The sequence below is a fragment of the Lepisosteus oculatus genome, chromosome 5 (assembly GCF_040954835.1).
Source record: "Lepisosteus oculatus isolate fLepOcu1 chromosome 5, fLepOcu1.hap2, whole genome shotgun sequence".
NCBI classification, from domain to species: Eukaryota; Metazoa; Chordata; class Actinopteri; order Semionotiformes; family Lepisosteidae; genus Lepisosteus; species Lepisosteus oculatus.
Window position 1 is genome coordinate 59,174,190 of NC_090700.1, and position 22,181 is coordinate 59,196,370.

At 38.5% G+C, this 22,181-nt stretch overlaps 1 protein-coding gene across 1 annotated transcript; it reads left to right on the forward strand.

The window, feature by feature from the left end:
- The first annotated feature begins 861 nt into the window (after positions 1-861).
- On the forward strand, positions 862-21,877 carry sema7a (semaphorin 7A (JohnMiltonHagen blood group)). The gene is made up of 14 exons (XM_015343367.2): positions 862-1,124; positions 3,768-3,907; positions 4,621-4,659; positions 5,384-5,479; positions 6,640-6,730; positions 7,867-7,977; positions 8,769-8,911; positions 10,758-10,936; positions 11,144-11,252; positions 13,040-13,235; positions 15,176-15,291; positions 15,686-15,831; positions 15,926-15,984; positions 16,166-21,877. Exons 1-14 carry the CDS (start codon positions 1,034-1,036, stop codon positions 16,525-16,527), a joined length of 1,878 nt encoding a protein of 625 aa, XP_015198853.2. The 5' UTR covers positions 862-1,033; the 3' UTR covers positions 16,528-21,877.
- Positions 21,878-22,181: the final 304 nt, after the last annotated feature.

Genomic DNA, 22,181 nt, shown 5'->3' on the forward strand with positions numbered 1-22,181 from the left:
CAGTATCAACCTCAACCCACAGAAAAACAGATGAATGACCCAGAGAAACCTGCACCTACCTCCTGGACCGCTCCGGCATCCACACCCCTAAACCAAACCATCCCAGCCCACATAACTCAAAACCAGTGCACCCCTCCAACCTGGACCAGCAGCAGGATGGGACTAATGGAGAGCACCCCCTATCCCAGTGTATTGCCTGTCTAATGGTGCCATATACAAAAAATCATAAAATATTAAAGAAAAGATTCACATATGAAACCATGACCATGACAGGTGAGGGGGCCTGCCTGGTGTGTAAAACACCTGGTTGTAGCATTGTGAGTGATGTGGAGCAAAAGCTATTGACTTGTGAAGAGCACCCCCTATCCCAGTGTATTGCCTGTCTAATGGTGCCATATACAAAAAGTCCTCAAGAAATAAACTTTCACAAAGCAAAGCTGTGAAAAGTCAGTCTAAAACATTTGTTTTTGGTTTGAACATCATGGGTGCTGTTTCTAAAAAGCTGTTGAGTACAGAAGAGGATGTTTCCTGCTGTCAGCAGTGTTGTATACTGTATGTAGTTGACCCTTACCTGAATGAAAACAGGACATAAAGAGAGGGCTCCAGAAATAAAACAAAGCTTTATCCCCGCACTTACAGACTGGATAAATGGAGACTACTCTGAGCCTGTCTCTGTGCTGTTCTGCTTCCTATGGTCGTTGTTGTTCGCATGAACACCTCAATTAAAAACCTGAGGTTTATAAAAAGACAGTTAGCTCACTGATAGGTTTATGAAAAGGTTGTGAACAGGTCTGAAGCCTTCGTGTGTTTTCCTTGCAAAGGTATTGCAACTTGGAGCTGTACTCCCGTCCTAAGTCAGAGGTATGGGTACACAACGCTCTACTGCCCTCCCACCTCACACAGACTGAGCTGTGCCTTCTCTGTGGGAAGCGTTCATTCCGCTCGAATACGCAGGGGGAAAGAAAATTCTACGTACCTATAGCGATGCTAACTTCACGACCAAAGCGTTTTTAATCAGTTTTTTTCGACAAAAATGCATTATGAGAGGATTCTGATTCTGATATGCATTTTACAGTCCACTGTTGAATCTCAGGATCTTGGACCCAGACTCATAATCCGCAAGGGTAAGAAAAAAACAGCTATTAAAATATAATGTACATGTATTGACATTAGAAACATTAGTCTGTTTTCATTTTCTTCTTTTTTCCTTGTAGTCGTCAGGATATAGAATTATATAACACTGTACAATGAAGGATTGTATTTGGAAATCATAAACAAATAGCGCTCAAAAATAGAATTTAAGGTGCGAACACCCTCTTCATTATATTGTAATATGTGATTTATTCGATTTAACTTGCGTCGATAGTTTCACACGCTTTCCTGAAATTAATTTACAGGATTATTAATTGGTTTTGATATACTAAAAAAATGATGTTGGTCTCGATGCGTCACAAAATTCAAAAGAATGTCTTTGCTATGACGCTGACATCAGTACATGATCCTGTCGTGAAGGAGTATACTGTATGTATCAAAATGCATGCTAGAGTCTCTTAGCTTTTATTTATTCCATCGTAGTTTTAATGTATATGAAAATAAAACTAATCAGTTTAACAAACCTGTACATTTGCTCTATTCATTTGAGATAAGAAGTTTTGCTTAACGAGCTTGTGTTGTATTGAGTATTGTATCTGATATGTGAGGAACAAGGCATATGTCCGACAGACAAGGGCATAAACGTACGCTCCAAAATACAGAGTTCCCCCACCTCACGTTCTTCTAAAAAACGGTCTAAGAAAAATATAGAATCCAAAACGTTTTTCTGTGTAGTGACGTGTATTTTTTTTAAGAAAAGCAGCGATAACGTGTTGCATTCTCACATACAGTACGCCTCAATCACCAATCACTCGAACATGAATAATATAAAAAAAAACATCAAATGTTTATTTAAAGAATCACATATTTTATTCAGTTCGCCTGAGACGGCTTCCCAACAAGCTTATTCACATACCGCTGTCTCGTAGGATATGAGTCTGTAAATACAAGGGCTCGACAGGGGATGACTCGGCATTAACGGGGGAAATTCTCATCGCGGTTTTTTTGTAAAAATAAACGGGACTGGAAATGTTTAAAACTAAGTTTAAAATAACTCATTTGTTGAGGACTATCTGTACTTGAACTGCAGGCAAAAATACAGTCCTAGTCACCTCTAATAATGTTATCTTCTAAGTGTAACATACTGTAGCCTAAATGTTGCCGGTTGAACTAATTTGACAACGATGCTCCTTCGCTTATTGCACCCTCCGTTACCCCAGCAAGTGACAGTAAAATATTCCAGTGAAATAACTGGGCAGTTCAAGTCACTTTAAGACTTTTTAAAGTGTTATTTTTTTTAAAGAAAAGGATAATGATCAACTTTATTTTATATAGCGCCTTTACAAGTGGTTTCTCAAAGTGCTTTACAGTAAGACAAAAGTCCACAGTGAGAGGAGACGGCATGATTACACAATCACAAAGAGGGTTTGGAATAAAGTAGGAAAGCAGTGGAGCAGACAGAACAAGTTAAATAAAAGCCTACAGTATACAGTATAAAGAAGAATGCCAGTGGAAAGATCTATACCTTTTCTTTAGTAAATACAGAACAAAACTGCAGTGCTTTGTGTCAGATGTCACACCTTTGTCTGACACCCCTATATGGATGTTGAGTGACATGTCTCAAACACTGAACGCTATGATGGCCGTCTATGATATACTGTTTCGAGCATTGTGGTGAATGGCTTTTGTCAGTCATCACTTTATCACTGTACTCTTAATGCAATCAGGAAATTCATTATTTAAACGACAGGATATTCAACATGCGAGTCTCTGGGGAACAAACAAGTTACACTTTACCAGCAGCTGGTGAAGTGGTAACAATACAGGCTTGAGGAAGGGTATTACAGCTGAGAGCACCATTGTGAACAGGAAACAGACAGCCACGCATCACAGGTGCCAAGATCTAACAGCAGCTTGAAGTAAGACAAGCAAGTAAACAGGTAGACATATCAGACCTCTTTTTCTTGGGCTCAAGTTCCCACCAAATGTGTTATGGTCCTGAGCCTTTGTCTGCTCCTGATACTGTATTTTTAGATGTACAACCCTGGTAAAAAAAAAACAGACAGCTAAAGATTGAAATCCTTATACTTAAATGCTGTAGTTTCCCGATATCTTTGTACTTTGCCTTCCCATTTATTTCGAAGGTGCCTTGTGTTGTGATGGGTAGTTTGTCCCATACTTGTGGGAGTACAGGACAAGATAACCAGCCATGTTGTCAAAGCCAATACCTTGGCTTCCTTCAAGAAAAGGCTGGAAGAGATCCTAGGCTTAACTAGCTACTAACTACTAAACTGGCTAGATGGGCCACATTGTCTTATTTGCGAAGGTTCTTATGTCTCCTAAATTCTGTATTGCATCATGTTCCAGGAGCTGGTTGATAGTAGATTATGAAAACAACTACAAGAAAGCGAGACTAAGCTCTTTGTCCATTCCACAGGGAAGAAAAGATAAAGAGTACAGTATGTGTCTGAGAGACACAGAAGCAGATGTTATTATTAAAGAAAGATTAAATTCAGCACATTTTGAAACATCGATGCTATCAATACAGTGAACATACAGATGCCACAGAACTGGTAGAAGACAGTCTGCATGAACTGGCAACAATGTCCTTGGTTTCTAAATCTTAACAGAAAGCCTGATAGGAAAAACGACAACCTGCCTTTGCTTATTTCCAGATGACGACGCCAACAGATTATGGTACAAAAGAAATCAGAGCCACACTGTGTTCTTCCTCCCTGAAGGCTCCGATGACCTGTTCGTTGGTGTTACAGATGCCATCTACAGGATTGACCTGAAGCAGAACAACTTCACACAGGTTAATGCAAAACCAATGTTCAGACTTTTAGAAGTGGCAGCAAACTGTGAAACTATAGCCCAACTTCATTTCTCTAGGTCATGTTTCCAAGGCTTAGTCCAAGAGAGCTCTTGTGCTTTTTGGTTTCTGTTTCAGCTGCATTCTGAATTAATTGAGCTTTCTGAAGGCTTGATTGGTATAATCGTTTGATTTTAAGTAACTCTTCGCTGCTCTCATGTCATGATTCAGAATTCATCTCTTTTGTGAGTATTACTTTCAAGAAATGTCACAGCAAAACTCCATTCCTATTCCAATTCCATTCCAGATGGTTTCTAAATTATTTCATTTAAACAGTGACCCACTGAAGTATTGAGACTGTTACAGGCTTGAGAAATGGCCTATTTGAAGGTCACCTATAAAAGTGTGTTGGACTATGGCTCTAAAGGAACACTACTGGTCAGCCCTGATTTATCACATGAATAATTTTGCAGTCCAGGATTGTTTAAGTGAAATACTCCAACACTAGGTGCTCTTTGTCACTGGGGCAAGCAGTTTATTCCCTTCTGCATGCACAGATTTGTGCTGAATTCATCTGTGTCTTTTACAAGGATTTAGAACTATCAAACCATCTTACATGTTGCACTTGGAAATTCTGTCTCATGTACACTTTGGGCAACTGATGAACAGTTGTGTTAGTTATATTGTGTCTATTAATAAGGTTTTGCTTTCTGCAGAAATTCTCATTGAAAACAACTAGAAGAGACTGTGAAGAGGTAATTGTGTTCTCCTTCATGTTACATCTCTGCTGTCACATGTGTAATGTGCATATTTTGTTTAGTATTATAGCAGACTATAGTTACTATACTTGTAATATAATATTATATTTTATGTAATATATAATAGCGTAGTAGTATGATTTCTTTTGTTGCTATTTGTATGTGTTAAAATCACTATGACATAAATTAAAAGTAAATTAAAACTATGACATAAATTAAAAGTTAAAATAACACCAATAATATTAATGTGAAAATTATGTACAAAAAGTAATTTATGTGTTTCAGCAAAAAGAAACCTCTAAGTACATTTTTGAAAAAAAAAAAGTACATAACAGAACAGAGATTAAACCTTCCTTTCGGTGCTTTACTGGTTAAATATTAAAACTTGGTATGACAAATATCTTTAGCTGTGAGGAGTCTTCTCCAATTGTAGACTTCTCCTGTCTCAAAATAAACTTAAGAGTCACACTCCATTACCTCTTTTTGAAACATCTGTAGTATTAATAGCAATGAGCTTGTAGGTTTTTTCCGCAGAACTCTGGCCTGCAGCTTAATGCTTCCTGTTTAATGTTCAGTGTATGTTAAAAAATGAAGGAATTAACTGAGGAGTAAATTTATGAGGGCCCATGCACCTGTGAAGGGCAGGAGTGATTGTTTATGTATTTACTCTGAAGCTAAAATTTATATCCAAGCAGCATTTTGTTTTTACACTCTGTTTTAGGACTCTTGTGAAAATGTCATCACTGTCATGCAGCAGTTTCAAGACAGCCTGTTTGTATGTGGGACTAATGGGATGAGACCCCAGTGTTGGAATCTGGTAAGTTTTTACTGGTTAAAGCAGTCCCCATGCTGAACAATGAGTAACAGCAGCAATTGAACACCCCATGTTGTTAGCTAAGCGATATGCATTTCAGATAATTGATCATTGCTGTGAGAGTGACATATTGGCCATTTTTGTAATAAAGTGAGATTTTAAAGAAAAAATAGTGTGCAGGGGACCTTTTCTTTTTCATGTTTATGTAGTACTACTGCTACAATACACTGTGAAAAGACAGTGAAGCTTTACAGCGTTTCTCACTGCAAAGCTTATGATAAAGTTTTACAAAACTAAAAGTTTAATGATCTGGCCTTTATCTATTTTGGTCTCAACAATTTCCTGACAGAAATTATAAACCTCTGACTTTATATAAGGTTTTAAGCGGGAGTAGCTATTCTTGCCTTTGTTTTCAGCATGTGTTTGAATTCACCCACAATAAATCATATAAAACCACATTTCAATTATGCTTTATCCAAAAATTGACAGTTGTGACTAGTGAGCTATAATTTTCTGTCACTTGTGAAAATAATATTCATGGGAGCAGGTTAATATACTATGACTCCTTGGCAATCCTGGTCAGTATAATTGGTATATGTTTCTGAATTACTATATGCATGAATGAGGTAACAAATGTCTTTGACTTTTGTAAAATGAGGTAATGTGATATATAGAGTCTACAACCTTGAGTTCACCAAGTCTGCATGAACAATAGCTTTTATCTTTGGTAGCCCTTTTTCATGCAAGACATAGTTGCATTGCCCTTACAAAAACTTCCAGGATAGGCTCCAATCTCTGCAGTCCTCACCAGGAATGAGGAGCTACAGTATCTGATACCTCATACTGAAGGGATGGAAGGACTCTATGAAAATAAAGCATGTAGCATGGTAATGTCTGGAGTGACCACAAAGCAAACATGTCTGAAATAACAGTGGGATACTGAACCACTGATCTCTCATTCTTGACCTACACTTAAAGAAACAACACATCCTAAAGCATTTCCTTACGGTTATGTGTACACTTTATATGAGAAAAATATTTTACATTTTTGTCTGTAACAGTCTGCTGGATGTCTGTGTTTTCTTGGTACGGGTGTTGTCATTAAGAATGCTTCTACTGACTACATTTTGAGTAATTAAAAGGTATTTGTTTATTCCATGAAGCATCCTCAAGGCAGCAAGATTGTTGAAAACTGTGATGGAGTTGGGATTTCTCCATTCAGCCACACTCAGAATTCCTTGTCGCTGTCTGTAGGTAAGCCACTGGTACATTAAGTACTCTGAGCCTTAGACTTAAATGAAGCATATTTAATAGGTCTTATTCATGGCGTGTCTGACCTTTGCTGGAGTACAAGTCACAGGAAAGGCAAAGAAGAGTTTACACATAAATCCAAACTACAGACCAGACACTTACCAATGTGATGATTCAGACAGGGAACGCATTTCCTCCACTTGAACCAAACGTGTTCCTTGCCAATTCACTTCCTCTTTTCTGTGACGCCAGAGATATAAGATCAGGACGCTCATTAGCTAATTAATCAAACCGATCCAATGTATGGCAAGTACTCAGCTCCCCCTCCTCTCTGGCCTCCACCTGCTTTCCTGGGTCTGGACAACATGGAGAGCCAGTATACTGCCCCTCCTCCCAGCAACTGCTACTGGCTGTCCAAGCTTTTCCCAGGGACCACTTGGGGAAGAGGCTCCCTGATGACCAGGGCCAAAAGGCCCTGGAAGTAATCAAACGCACAGTAAATATTTGTTTCCTAGGAAATTAGTTCTTCCTGAATACGTGTACACTGCCGTGTCACTATAAATCTGGGGCAGACTGATTAATCTAAACCAAATTATTCTGGAGCTCTAGCAGCTGTTTCGCTAATGACATCAGAGATGGGGAGAAATACTGTACACTGCTAGAGGCCACCGCCACAGATTTAGTAGAAGTGTAGCAAAATGGACAGAGAAAGTTCTGTTACAGGTCATCTTTACATGTTTTAGCATAAAGAATGATTGATAAGCGGTATCTGGGATTAGCTATAGGAGGCTGTTTTTATTCCAGAATGGGTATTTTAAATCCCAATTCAAATGAATTGCTTTTATAACACGGAGGTATGAATTATATTCCATTACTTGTGGCTTCACTATATACCTTATTTTTTGCAACAAAATATTCCCATTTTGGTCTGCCAGTAGTTCAAGTATGTATTTTTCATTAACTTCCTCTTGCATGAACACTCACTGGAGGCATTGTAGAGGATAGCGCCCTTGTTTTTGTTTGTTTGTTTTTGGAAATGATTCTAATGGATGATATAACAGTAGGGATGTGAAGGTTCACAGAGAGTGTCACCTGCCTAAAAACAGAACCTACGTCCTCTTGTTTTTGTCTTTTCACAGAAGGGAATCTGTACGCGGCCGCTCCTTTGCGTGTGAAAGGAGCGAACCTCCAGTTCCGGAGGATGTGTGGCAACAAAACGAAAGTCTGGATGTACAACAGCTGGACGGCAGGTGAGTTTACTGGTTAGTGTCCACAGCTGGTGTCGCAGTGTCAGGCTTCTCCCCCTCGGACTGCAGCGGTATCACCCTTCTTGACTGAAGGAGAGCCGAAGTTCTGTCCGTCCTCTGTTTCACTGTGGCACAATCTTTCCCACTCGCTGGCATCATCCTGTTTACAGGACTAGGACAGAAGCCAAAGACCTCAAACTCCTTCACCCGGGGTTCAGTGACTAATGTATATTAGTGCTCTCTATTTTTATGCAATGCTAATTATATACTTGGAGCTTGCCGAAAGCCATGTGATATTCAGCTAACTTTTAGAGCATGAACTTGTAGAACACTATAGTACAGACAAAAGAGAAACTCTAGGATACTTTTCTGGGAATATCATGCCATTTTGTCCCACAGTCCCAATGATTAATTACCAATATTAATAATGGAGCGTTTCTGTTATCATGACAGAATTGTTCTTTATTGTTCTATTATAGACACCATTGTTGTTGGATTGTAAAAATGTGAAAATTTCCTATTTCAATTATTTTGTAAAAGGCATTGAAATTAAATGCCTTATCACAGAACTAACAGTTTTGTAGAGAGAAGGGTTACACTTTAAGATTAGACAGCTAAGCATCAATCCCTTACGCACTGGCCTTTATATAATTGTACCTTTAATAAAACAGATCTTCTAGGTAAGTAAGGGATGTGACGTGTTCAAAACGTCTTACAAAATCTGGGCTTAAAGCCCTTCTACTCCTTTCTAAATTCACAATCATAGGGTGGTTTATTGTTTAATCTCTCAACAGAGCCCACCTTTATTTTTGCCTCATGGGTTAGCAGACAAGAGGACCCTCAAAATGATAAGATTTACATCTTTTTCCGGGAGAAGAACTCAGACAAGAGCCCTGAAGCTGACCCATGGATTTCAAGAGTTGCCCAAGTTTGCAAGGTACAGTATTAGCAGTCAAGCCAGCTACATCATAACCCACAAGATATACAGTATGTATATGTGCTATATGGAGTCATAACCTACGAGAGGATGGCACATACTTCAGAGTGTCAGCCTGCTGCTGTTATTTGTGTAACTGAAGGAAACCTGTGCCTTTTGTGATTTATTTTGTGATGTTTTAGTCACAATAAAACCTGGCTTAACCTGCTTGGCTGCGGACTAACCTCCTGACCTGACGGGCAGGTGCAGAGGTGGAGATGGGGTGGAGGAGGGATGCAAGAGACTTATGTGGGACACAGAAGGGATTATGTACAGTTCATTTTAAACTGGTTTGAAATTGATACATTTTTCAATTAGAAACATCAGCACTGGAATTTTTCAGAGGTATAGCTAAATACTGTATGGTCTTTGGAAGTGCAGGACACAAAACTGATCTGAAAAGCAAAGTCACAAAAAACATTATACATTAGTTGATGCAAACTGCTAGCTACATAATCAGCACTTTAATTACTGAGAGAGAACTCACTGTATTTGTGGCTCCTTTCCTGAAGGCTCAGTCAGCACAGAAAAGGCTGAGCTGAGCTGTTCCTGCATGTACTGTACTGTGAACTCAAGACCTTTAATAAGTATGCTAACTGTAAAGCTGAGGTATGCAAGAAATTGTTTTCATTTGGTCAGCTCCCTGCATGTCTGAAAACCTGCATATCGCATTCTCATTTCACAAGCAGAACATTCACCATGTTCAGACTGCTGAGTGATCATTTCATCGAAGAACAGGTGAAAAAACAAAGCTATTCAGTGCAGCTGCATACAGCTATGGCCTGTATGTGTAGTGAGGAACATACAACATAGTGTACTGTACACTATCATTTGTATATTTATAGGTATACAGTATGCTCATCATACATATATTTTTTCAGATGTTTTATGTTCACTCATTCAGTAACAGAATTATGCAACTACACAAAATAAAAGGAATATGAACAACACAGACAACATAAATTCACCACAGTAATAAAATGTTTCTAGAATGTTATCATCATCATCCCATTTGTGTTTCAATGATTATTAATGTGCAGGAAACTGAAGGATTTATGGTTGGGGATTGACGTGGATGGAAACAGTCCACTGTGGAAATCTGTTTTCACATATTTAAACACTGCAATACCTACAAAGCTTCATTGTAATAGGAAATCCTGACGTTTTTTTATTCCATAAATTCAAACAATCACTTCCTGCTTGTTCCCTCAGCTCCATCTGCTGCTGCTGTTTAGCTTTTCCCTTAAATGTTCATTTTTTTTTATTTTAACGAGCACACCCCCTAGACTCCCAAGTCTTTGAACACATCTTAACTGTATAACTGGTTAATTGTACTTAATGTTTGGATTTTTACATTTAGTTTTCAGAGTCTCTACCTCACCTTTTGTACATAGAGGTTACATGTAAGTCCTGGGTAAAATAAAGCCTAAATCTTCAGTTCTAAATGTCACATACTGTATGAGAAAAGAACACACTGTTTTTTAAACAGTGTCTTTTAAAAAAAGTAATATCATTTTTTGGCAAAAAAAAACTACTAAATCTGGGCAGTGTGATTAAAGCAGAATTAGGCGTTTGTGAGGCAGAGCTGTCTTAGCTTATGACTAAACTTTTGACTGACTAAAATATCAGTTGTCCAGTGTAGCTGTACAATTCGATTATTGTAATAACCAGAACCAGAACCTGCTATGTTGAAATATTGTTTCAAGTAACTGGAGAGAAAGGCAATCCTCCACCTCCTTTAGGTTCCCCGGCATGTTTCTCCTGTTCCTGACAGCTCATTACTCATTATGCTGTCTTGCCTCCTCAGGTGGATGAAGGAGGCTCCAAGAGGTTGTTCCAGAACATATGGACTTCGTTCCTGAAAGCACGGCTAGTCTGTGGAATTCCAGCAGATTCGCTTTATTTCAACCGTTTACAAGACATCTTTGTACAACATGCAGACAACTGGAAACAAAGCCGAGTTTACGGTCTCTTCTCCAGCAGCTGGTAAGCATGTTCCTTTCAGCTCAACCTCTTCACATATCCCTGGAGTACAGTTTTCTTAAAGACAATTGGTAAGCACCATGGGTAGTGTTCTGTAATGTCCTGGTGTTTCAATGTAAAAACAACACATGAAGCTAAGAAACATTGTCCTCATGTACAGTACGCCAAGGTGTCTCTCCTAATGCACGAACTGTCTCTGGATGTTTATAGGAACTCCACTGCTGTTTGTGTTTACTCAATGGAAGAGATTGACCGTGTCTTCGAGCACTCTGCCTTTAAAGGCTTCTCAGAAGAAATACCTAATCCAAGGCCAGGAATGGTAAGCAATTTTCTTTCCTTATGTGTCAGTCAACCAAGGTGAAATGTTTCAGTTAAATACATAATCTCTTGTTTATTTTTTAAAGGGAATGCTTGGTATATATCCTAGAGTTCAACACAAGGCTTGCCTGCACTTTGGATAACTTGTCAACATGTATACTTTTGCTGAGGTTACATTACACCACTTTTGCACCTTCTTATTTATTAAAATAGAAGTTCTGTGCATTGCTTAAAATTAACACAAAAAAACTAAACTGCCTTAAAGACAAAAGGGGATACACAGGGGAGGCACTGATAAATCCTAGAAGATAGTCCAATCTTTTACATTTACTTTACAGAAATCTTCCTGTTACTCCTCTTCAATTGATTTTTATTCCTTTTTCTAGTCTGTGGTTTTGGTCTGACTCTTCTAGCTATGACAGGTGCAATTAACCCAGTCCAGCAAAGACTCATTTGCTCATTTGCACATACTGTATGTAACTGATTACAGCCTAAGAGAAATGTCTGTTGTTGACCACATGTACCAATAATTGGCTAATATAAAGTGGAATAAAAGTAGGCTTCAATGAAACTTCAGATGTGCCGGGGGCCGTTGAATGAACCCCCATAGTGTGCAAAATTGTTTCCAGGGCTGTAGGGCTGTACTTCAGAAGTGAAGTCTTCAGTTAAACGAGGCAGTTTTCCATCGGTGTAGCTGAACTACTCTTTTGTGTGTGGCCAGGGCTGGCAGACATGTGAAAGAAAACATGTTTCATCCAAATGGACTGAAATCTGATGGCAGATAGGATCAGATTCCCCACTGTTAGGTTCAATATTTAATGATCAAAGACCCAAAGTGTTTAAATCTGCACCAGCTTCATCTTAAATGCATTAGGTGTTTCACATCAGCCTGAAATGAAAGGTTGTGTGATGTGGCGAGGTCCAGATGTTGAATGGGTGCCCCAGATGTTGCTACACTGAACGAGATGCCCACTGTCTAGATGTAAACTATAGTGACACTGTACATTACAATTATAACCTATAGGAGTCTCAGAATACTAACTTCTTGATTAAAAAAAAATATTTGGAGATTTAAACAAAATAACTTAAAATATTTTTTAGAAGAAAATATGATACCTAGACTGAAATGTTTATTTATTTATCTTTAAATCTTCTAAAAAATGAATAAGATTAGAGTTACCCCGGTGCTCAATCCATACCATTGTATAGGAATGTAGTGTGGCCTAAGGGACATACTTTATTGTATCACAGAACATCTAACCTATAATTTTGGATTACTTCTAACACTGGGTGGATTGACATTCTGTCAAGATAACAGACATGATACAACCATTAAACCAGTAGGAAACTACAGAAAAGTGAGAAACATCTGGATGCTTTTACAGCAGTTAACATCCGTAAGAGTTTGGGTATACCAGAAATATCTTCCATAACATCCGACCTGTGCTCCCTGCTTTTTGTGTTGCAGGATCCTTGAATGACTTGAAATCACTTCCTAATTCCCTTTATTCTTCTTGACACCTGACCCCAAAATGGTTGTTCTTTCTTTACAAAAGCAGGCCCTTCCTTCCCCACTCGCTGCTAAACAACTCCAGGCTTTATTAAATCCGAGACAAGGCATGGCATGGCTCTCCTTTACAACGTGCTTATCAGAGTCCTCCTGACAGACATTCTCCATGGGTTAGCATGAGGTTTTCTACATAAAGTATGAAGTACTTGGTACAGATAAGCAAATATTTGTTATCTCTAGTTTTATTAGATGATATATTAAAATCTTTTGTATTTCAGTGTGTTTCTGACAGCAAGAACCTTCCACTGTCCACCATCAGTGTAATAAGAGACCACCCTGAAATGGAGGACTGGGTTCACCCTATCCAGCGCACGGCTCCATTCTATATTAGCAGCAACAACTATACAAAAATCACAGTGGATAAAGTCATGGCCGCTGATGGAAACTCACACAATGTGTTGTTTCTCGCTACAGGTTTGTCTCTGCAGTCTTATTAAAGTCAAAGTTAATTTTTCACATTGCTCACACGGCTTTCCTCTGCTTTCTGTCCCCAAAGGTAAATTTCAAAACACACAGGCCAAAGTTCAAAACTTTGAAAACAACTGAGGTGGCTCAGAAGGACTGGGGATGAGGCTAATATTTTTGTAATACGTAGTCAGCAGCTCTATCTCTATATACAGTATATAGCCAGCAGCTCGACCACTCTTCAACTCACAACTGGTAGCCCGGTCTGTGTGGGTCCTAATGCCCCAGTATGGTGACTTGGACCTTTTATACTGGAAAAAGGCACCGTCCTTCTGATGAGATGTAAAACCGGGGTTCCACGGTCATTACAAATCCCAGGGTGTTTTTCGAAAAGAGAAGGGATGTTAACCCTGGCCAAATTTCCCCCTGGCCTTTATCAGTCATGGCTTCGTACTAATCCTTATCTTTGAACTGGCTTCATCACTCTGTTCTCATCCTCACTCCTCAGCCAATATGTGCTGAGCATACTGGTGGTGGTGGAGGGGAGTCCCCATTACCTCTAAAGCACTTTGAGTGGAGTGTCCAGAAAAGCGCTGTATAAGTGTAAGGCTATTTATTTTTGTAAACCTCTATCTGGGCAGAGAAACCAGGTAAGCAAGTGAAGCAGAATGAGAAAGATCTCTCTCACTGCTAGCCCAGAAGTACACCGCCTATTGTTCCTCACTTCTGACCTGTAGTGTATGCACTTCAAGAAACACACATGCTGCAAGTGCCCCTTTCTAATTTTTTTGAAACTACAAAAACTACTAAAAAGGAAGTTTCAGATATGGACACATTTCCTCAACTGAAGGTCTGTACAATGCGTGGAATGTGACAGGACCTGCCCTGTTTATACTGTTTATTGCCAAAGAATTGTGACCTTGAGTAACCCCTGAGAAAACACTCAAATCTTAGTATTTTACCTTTCTTCTTTCATTTTTGTTGAATACTTTCATTATCTTAGACTGTAGGCAACTCAAACAAGAGTGTTTTTCTTCACTTTTATACAAGTGATTTTAATAGTGATGTAGTGGTTTATATGTAAGATCACCAATCTGGAACACCAACTGATGTCTTTGAGATTATGAACTACAGTTACCTCTTATTCTCTAAGTGTCTAGAACCACTTTCTCTTGCTTAATTCTTCACCCCTCCCTATACTGTATCTCCTCGCTATTTTTGTGGAATTTAGAATGTAAGGTATGCATGTTCCACACCTTGGTACTTTGATAACTAGTATAACACAACATGTCTCACATTTTAATCTTCCAGTGCCTTGATTGAAGGTTACCTTCTAACAGACCCCCTTATAGAACATAGAATAGAACAAATATGGCTTCTGAATTTGAGAGTGGATTTTTGTCGGCAGTGTGCATACCTTTAATATCGACAAGTCTGAGGAATGGTCCTCTTTGCCTTGCTGATAAATGAGAGACATGCGATCCGAGCTGTCCTGCTCTTCAGATTTTCTGTGTTCGAAGTTTGTGGTCTTCAATTTCAAAATTAAATTGCATCAATATAAACTTCGCATTAATACACAGACTTCTTCCTAGTATTGTTGACTGAATTGTTTAAAAATAAACCAAGGATATTTGTGGTACTTCAAGATAAGAAAATTGGCCAATAAACTATAAAGAAAACAGCCTTTATTTTGGCAAGGCTTAATTTCCTGTGCATTATTTATATTTTTATAGACAAACCCCTGGTATCTACAATGTAGCATCCTTCTGTTAATGTCAGACTTAACAAAAAGTTATATGGTGATCAGTGCGGCTCATTTTTTTGTTTTAACTTTGAGATAAACCTTTATCATATACCGTTAAAACATTTTTCCCTGGCCTCGGCACCACTTGTTCTTAAAATTTCCTGTTACCAGATGCTAATTACTCTGCTTACTTCCTTCCCCACAGAAAGTGGAAGAATCCACAAAATCTTGGAGAAGAACTTTAAACCCTTCGTCATTTCAGAAACTCGCCTGTTTGACCAAAGTGTGCAAATACAGTCCATGAAACTTGTTCCCCAGAAGGTGAGCTTCTGAAAAACATCCTCACCACCTCACGGTGAAAAAGACACATAGATAAAAGCCAACTGTAAAAATAACATAACCACACTTACTGGTTTAAACTTCCAAAGGATTCTCTTAGATATTATCCATCCTGTTTTTAAATCTCTTACATAATGTATAAGTAATATCTGTACAGTTGATTAACATATGTAGGGTTATCTTTTTGTACTAAAAAATATAGTTATATATTTTTTTATCTATAAAACCAAATAAATCTTACCCAATATGGTAAGAAGTATTGCATTGTACTATATCCTGGGCGAGCTTTCAATGAAAATTGTGGAAAAAGTAAAGTTGTTAAGGAGGTAATATTACAGGATTTGTGTTTAACAAGCTGTTGTTCATCCCTTTCCAGAAAAAACTGTATGTTGGATGTGAAGATCAGATAGCTCACGTAGACCTGCAAAGATGCAAAGACTATGGCGAGACATGCGAACGATGTGTTTTGGCCCGTGATCCGTACTGTGCCTGGAGCCAGTCACAATGCGCTCCAGTGACCCCGTGAGTACAAGAATATTTTCATATCTAATGAAGAATACAGCCGTGTTCTGCCCCCAGTGATAACACAAGTGCCTTTTCTTTTATCATTTTGCAGAGGAGCCATTCAAAATGTTACAGAAGGAAATATTGATGTTTGCCACCAAGACAGAAAAGGTAGATCCTTGCACCAAAATAAACTGATATAATAGTTGTTTTCTTTTACCAAACAAAGAAATCCCCTGATATAATATAACAATGGCTTGCACATTTTGTGGATCTGTGAAGATGAGGATCTCCAGAAGATGTAAAAAAACCCAAGAGGCTCTTTACTCACATTCTGTGTCCGTTCTTTCAGATGCAAGGAAGAGGCAGAAACGCAGCAGCTCTGCGAACTCATCCGGCCAGTACGCCGTCCCTCTGAACTTCCCACTGTATCTGTCTTGCCCCATAAATTCCCTGCATGCCACTTACACCTGGGAGCACAATCACAAGAGGAGTGAGTGCCACCAGACAGAGTCCAATTGCCTGCACCTCATCACAGCCATGAATGAGGAGGATTATGGGAGTTACGCATGCATCTCAAGAGAGCAAGACTACACGGAGGTCATAAGGGAGTACCAGCTAAATCCTGTCAGCATCAACGTGGCACCCCACATCTCAGCTCTTCAGTCAGTCTGTTCTGTTGTTGCTTCTTTGCTTTTCCAGCTGGGCATTTAAAGCGATCGACTCAACTGGAATCATAGCTGAGCAGCTTAACTATCTCCATTTCAGCCTGGCTCAGGGAGCTTCACAAATATGGCAAAATGTTCTGAGTGAAATGTGGTGAAAAGTGTCACCCACTGATCACAAATTCAGGGAATGGCTCATATTTTATGTTTGATAAACACAAGCTGCGGTGCTAATGTTTGTTGAGGCAAAGTGCTTGATGTCAACAGATCTCGTTTCCTCTAACTGGGCTCATTCAGTGAAGGTCCACTGGTTCACTGAATTTGATCCATGTTTCACTCGAACATCCGGGTGTTCTGCATCACAACTGTCCAGTAGAGCATTGACATATTTTGCTATAAAGGCAGACTAGCAGCAAACTACTGTATATTTAAAAAAATATTCTAAGGGAAACTTTATTAATGTGTAGTTGTGCTTTGCCAGGAATCTGCTCACATTAATACTGATCTGTGTTTTAGAGTCTTCATAGAATGTAAATACGTATACAAGGGTCCTCTGCTTAACATTCAGAGCAAATTTACATTTAGCAGATGTACAGAATTTGGTCCAACCAGGATAAGGAGGAAATGTTTTCATCAAGAGAGCAAGACTACAGTGAACACTCTGGTTATCATGCAGCCACTGTACTGGTTGTGACAGAGCCTGCCTGGTTCACCATGAAGGTGAAAACAATAGGGTTTGAAAAAATGAAGTGTAGATATCAACTGAATTGTGCAGTTATCATGTACTTACAGTGGATGAGTAGCAATAAAAAGAAGACAGAAGGCAGGTTATGAGTTGAGATTTGCCATTAAGAATCCATTTGGGTATCTCATTAACTTAGACTACAGGGAAGAAAGAAACATCTAAAAACCAAGAAGGGAAAAGTTGTTAAAGTTAAATCAAGACAAAAATGGTTTAGGTGAGTTTAGGTTAAGTGTCAATATTGAAAATATATGACTTTTAGCACTATGGAGCATATGCAATAAAGTCTGTCTAGTCTACAGAACGATTTGGGGCTTTACAGAACTGTAATGAAGTACAGAGATGTTACAAATATTTATTATATCAGTACTTAAGATAAAAATGTATTTATTTTGAAGCAGATATTGAGAAAAGGACGTGTGCAAGCTATGTCTTTAACATCCCTGGAATAATAACTATAGAGTTGTCAAGAATTATTTTCTTAATGCTGTGAGAGTTTATTTTTGTAGGATCATTTAAATACATGGGATTTGTAGTGTGATGGGACATGTTGTGGGGTTTTTACAACAAAAGACAAACAGTACTAATGTACCACTTGGTGTTGGTTCTTCAGTTATTGATAGCGTAAAACACTGCCTTAACCCTGGAATGTATCTGGTCGCTTTTCTCTGGAAGGGTTCCAGATATTTTCTACAATATGGTGACCAAAGTTGGACACAATATTGTTAATAAGTCCTTAATAGTGCAATTGTACTGTAGTTACTGTACTATAATACACAATTTTGCTATAGATGTACATTATTCATTTTTGAGTATATTTCTTAACATTGCTTTTGCCTTTTTATTGCTTTCCTACAGTACATTCAGTACATTGTCTAGATGATAAAAATGAAGTTTCAACATAGACACCGGCCTTTTTGTTTATGAGGACTTTATACTATAAGTGTCTTACCTAAATTAACCTCTCTTATCTCAGCGTTTTCCTTTTTATATTCATAGTTTGTTTTTTTGCTACCAGCATATAAAACACTACACTTGTCTAAATTACATGTCTGCCAGGTATTTGCTCAGTCTCTGATTTAGCTATTTTTTTATTTCAATTGCCACTTCTGCAATGTTTGTTACTCCTCCTAATTTGGTATCATCTGCACACGTATGTTAGTTTACTAACTGTAACAGGATATACAGCAGATCACACATACAGTATATATTAGGAAGAGCAGTGGTCTTAGTACAGATCCCTGTGGTACTCTACTAATTACACCACCAAGCAATTGACCCAGATAACCAACCTATGTTGGGTCAGTGATGCTACAGTATAAATTTGTTTGGTGGACATTGGTTCATTGTTACATCTCTACAGTTGAGATAGTTATAGTTTATTCTTGACCAATCTCATACTGTGTTTGGTTCCTTTGTTTTCAGGGATCTTTGATATTGATATTGATCTTTGTTTTTGGTCAGTCTCCTTCTTATAGCTACTTATGTTGAGAATAATGTCTTTGAAAGACTTCTATAGGGTACTTAAAACCCCCCAAAGATATTAGAAAAAATATAATGAATTTATAGGGGAAATAAAGGGTAAGGATTAGGATACTAAAATGATTAAAACTATTAAATTGAGATATGGGGTGTCTCCAGTCACACACACATACAGTATATATGCAATGATGGCTTGTTATGGGGTAAACCCATGTAGAACAAATAATGTCTATTATATCTGTTTGTTATGGTGTGATTTGCAAGTGTCTGTACATCATTAACTATACACTTGGTCATGGGGGCCATAGAGGGCAATAAATTGAATAAAAGTGAGGAGAAACTAGAATAGAACTATGTATGCTACAGGTCGTGACAACAATGCTTTTATAGCAGGGTATTTGTGAAACCAAGGATTGGGTACAAGAAACAGTTTGAAATGATCTAATCAACAAATAAGTTCAACTTAGTGAAAATATCTGAGGTTTACTGATGCTGGGAGAAAGTCTCGTGGGGGAAATAAGATCACTTTATTAGCCATATACAGTTTCTTGTATTAGGAATTTGTCTTTTCACATACTGTACCCCAACCTGCTCTCCATTAGATACACAGACACACAGACAGGGAGAGAAGCTTGGGTTCAGAACGCAGGGTCAGCCATTAATACGGCACCCCTGGAACAGTTGGGGTTAAGGGCCTTGCTCAGGAGCCCAACGGGGTAGGATTCCGCGGGATACGAACCGGCAACCTTCCTTAATGCTATTTAAGAAAAGTCATTGATAAAGGCAACTGCTGTCAATTACAATCATTCTAAGATCATTCAAAGGTGTCTTGGGTGGCACAGTGACATGGCTGGATTAATTGGTGTACTGTATAGGTTGTCCATGTACACTTGTGGCTGTGTGTGTCCTGAGACACTCTTGCATACCATCCTGGTTCTAATCCTGGTCTTGCACCCTATATTTCTAGCACAAGCTCATTATTGCTGCAAAACGTTCTAGGAATAGGTAGTTTTCTAATAATGGATGGATATGGTGAAGACATAGAGCCCTTCTATTGTAGAAACTTTCCATGCCTAATGCTTTCTGTACAGGGTTCAGGACTGATGTAAGTGAAGGGAAAAACCTACGACAGTACAGCAAGTATTTGTAGGAAAACTTGAACAACCGGATAAAAGTTTGTCTCAAAAAAGTTACCTTGTCTTCTGTTACTTCACATTACGCAATCCTACATTAAAAGTCTTTAGAGTTATAGTGCATAGGTATACTCTGAGCACTGCTGCTTTTTCATCAAGTGTGTGCAGAGTTTTCCAGCAAGGAAGGGAAATTTATACCTCTTCAATTGTTAATGCTTGTCTCAGGTAAATGGAAAATGCATTTATAATTTACTCCATGCTGCAAACTATTCTTATCCTCTTGTATTACTTTGCTGTCTTTATAAAAGAGCAGTGACTCCATAACAAGACTCACTGTTACGTCTCATTTATAAAGCACAGGGACACAATAACATAGCACAGACAGAAAGCTCTTTGTCATTGCCTTTCCTTTCTGGTGTTCTTTTTTAACGTGTTGCCTTTTTGGATTTCCCAATGACTTGAAACAGAAAAGGTGTTTGAATTGATCTCTCCAACTGCATATCACACAGACGTCCTTTTTAAATTCCCCCCAGAAGTAAAATATAAAGACAGTATATGTCTTGTCATTCCATTATCAGACCATACCAGAGACAGGATGATTTATTTGCACCACGTCATCCAGCTATTATCAGAATGCCCTTTATTCTTGCCACAGGCCATGCCACAGCCTGTTCTGGAAGCATAATGCACAAGGCAGGACTACGCCTACCGCAGAACCCAGGCACGAATACTAGGACCTTGTGGACATACTCATTACCCCTGACAGTGTGTCCTTGGACGGTGGGAGGAAACCAGTGCACCTGTAGAAACCCAGGCAAGCACAAAGATTACTCAAACCCCACACGGAAGGCCAGCCAATCTGGAATCAAATGTAGGACCTAAGAGCTGGAAGGCAGCCAGACTATTTACTGCCCCACTGTGCTGCTGTAATGTGTCACTCTTGATGCTGCTACTGTAGATATTAAACTGGCTAAAAGAGAAACCAGATTACAGTACATAACTCATAAATGACTGCATGCTGCCTTGCTAGGCATTCTTTATCTTGATGATCACATCATCAAGCTCTGGTAAATTACAGTTTTCTGATTTTGGTCACAATTATTAACAGGAAAGGTGGAGTTACCATTGGATTTCTAAATATACCCACGCAATGTTAAAAGACACTCAAGAGCAAAGTTCAGCAACAACAACTGAGTCTTATGAGGAATCCCGAACATTAACTTTCAATATCTTGATAAATTTAAATATGACAGATGAAACAAACAAGTCAAGTAATACAAACAATTTTTCTGGTTGAAAGGTGCCACTGAGTATTTTAACTAATTCGTTGATAAAAAACATAATGTAAATGTTTATTTGGTGGTAAGAGTAACTTTTTTTTTTACGTTGGGGCTCTGTAAAAAGGTTCTTCCTTTATTGTTTCCAAGACCAGATAGACGACTGAAGCAATTTTTATATTTGTTTTGTCTTATAAAAGAAAAGGGGGAAAAGCACAAATATCCAACTACTGTCCACTACGTACATAGTACAACACAATGTAGGCTGTGAATTAGAGCATCATACTACTGTCCTCCCCCCCATAAATTAAGATCATTGTGTGTATTTTTGTTTGTGCTAAAATTGACATGAAAAAAAACAACTGTCCCCTCTGACATCCTCTGCAGAGCACGTGCACGTTCGTCCATTGTAATTATAAGGTGATTGTGTTTGGCAGGAAAAGATGTTGTAAGCAAAAATGTTGAATGTATTGTAAATGTATTTTCATAAGAGCAATGAATGGAACCTGAGCTTTTATGTATTTTATTGTAACCCCAGGACAAGTACTGTAAGTGAAACGAAACCATCTGCACAAAACTATACACCAAGCAGAAATTCTTTTTCTGATCTGAATTGCTTTCAAGACAGATACTGTAGGAAAAAATGTTATCAGGAAGTCCTTGATCTTCTGCTGTATTTTCACCATCCATTTGTGCTGGACATGCAATACTGACGTTATATCATGTACTCACGCAATACTACATTAAAAGTTATTTTTTCACTCATCGAGATAAGTGGATTAAGAGTCACCCATTCCTCTCTAGCTATCAGACTCAATGTACAATTAAGGAAGTCATTCATCTCGAATACATTGTTGATTTATGGTACCAAGTTATTGTTCATTTGTTACTTAAATAGACATTAAAGGCTGGGAAAACATGGCACACTCATTGTGGTGATACAAACATTCCATATTCATGACGCAAGGACCAGAACAATTGCTTGTGATTGTTTTCAAGTCAGACGCCTCACAAATGTCTGGCACTCAACTGCATCTCATTGCTGACAAATGCAAACTACTATGGACAG

Coding starts and splice junctions, on each gene's coding strand:
- sema7a (XM_015343367.2), top strand. CDS start 1,034: ATGCATTATGAGAGGATTCTGATTCTGATATGCATTTTACAGTCCACT. Junction 6,731..7,866: donor TTCCTTGTCGCTGTCTGTAG/GTAAGCCACTGG, acceptor GTCTTTTCACAG/AAGGGAATCTGTACGCGGCC. Junction 7,978..8,768: donor GTACAACAGCTGGACGGCAG/GTGAGTTTACTG, acceptor ATCTCTCAACAG/AGCCCACCTTTATTTTTGCC.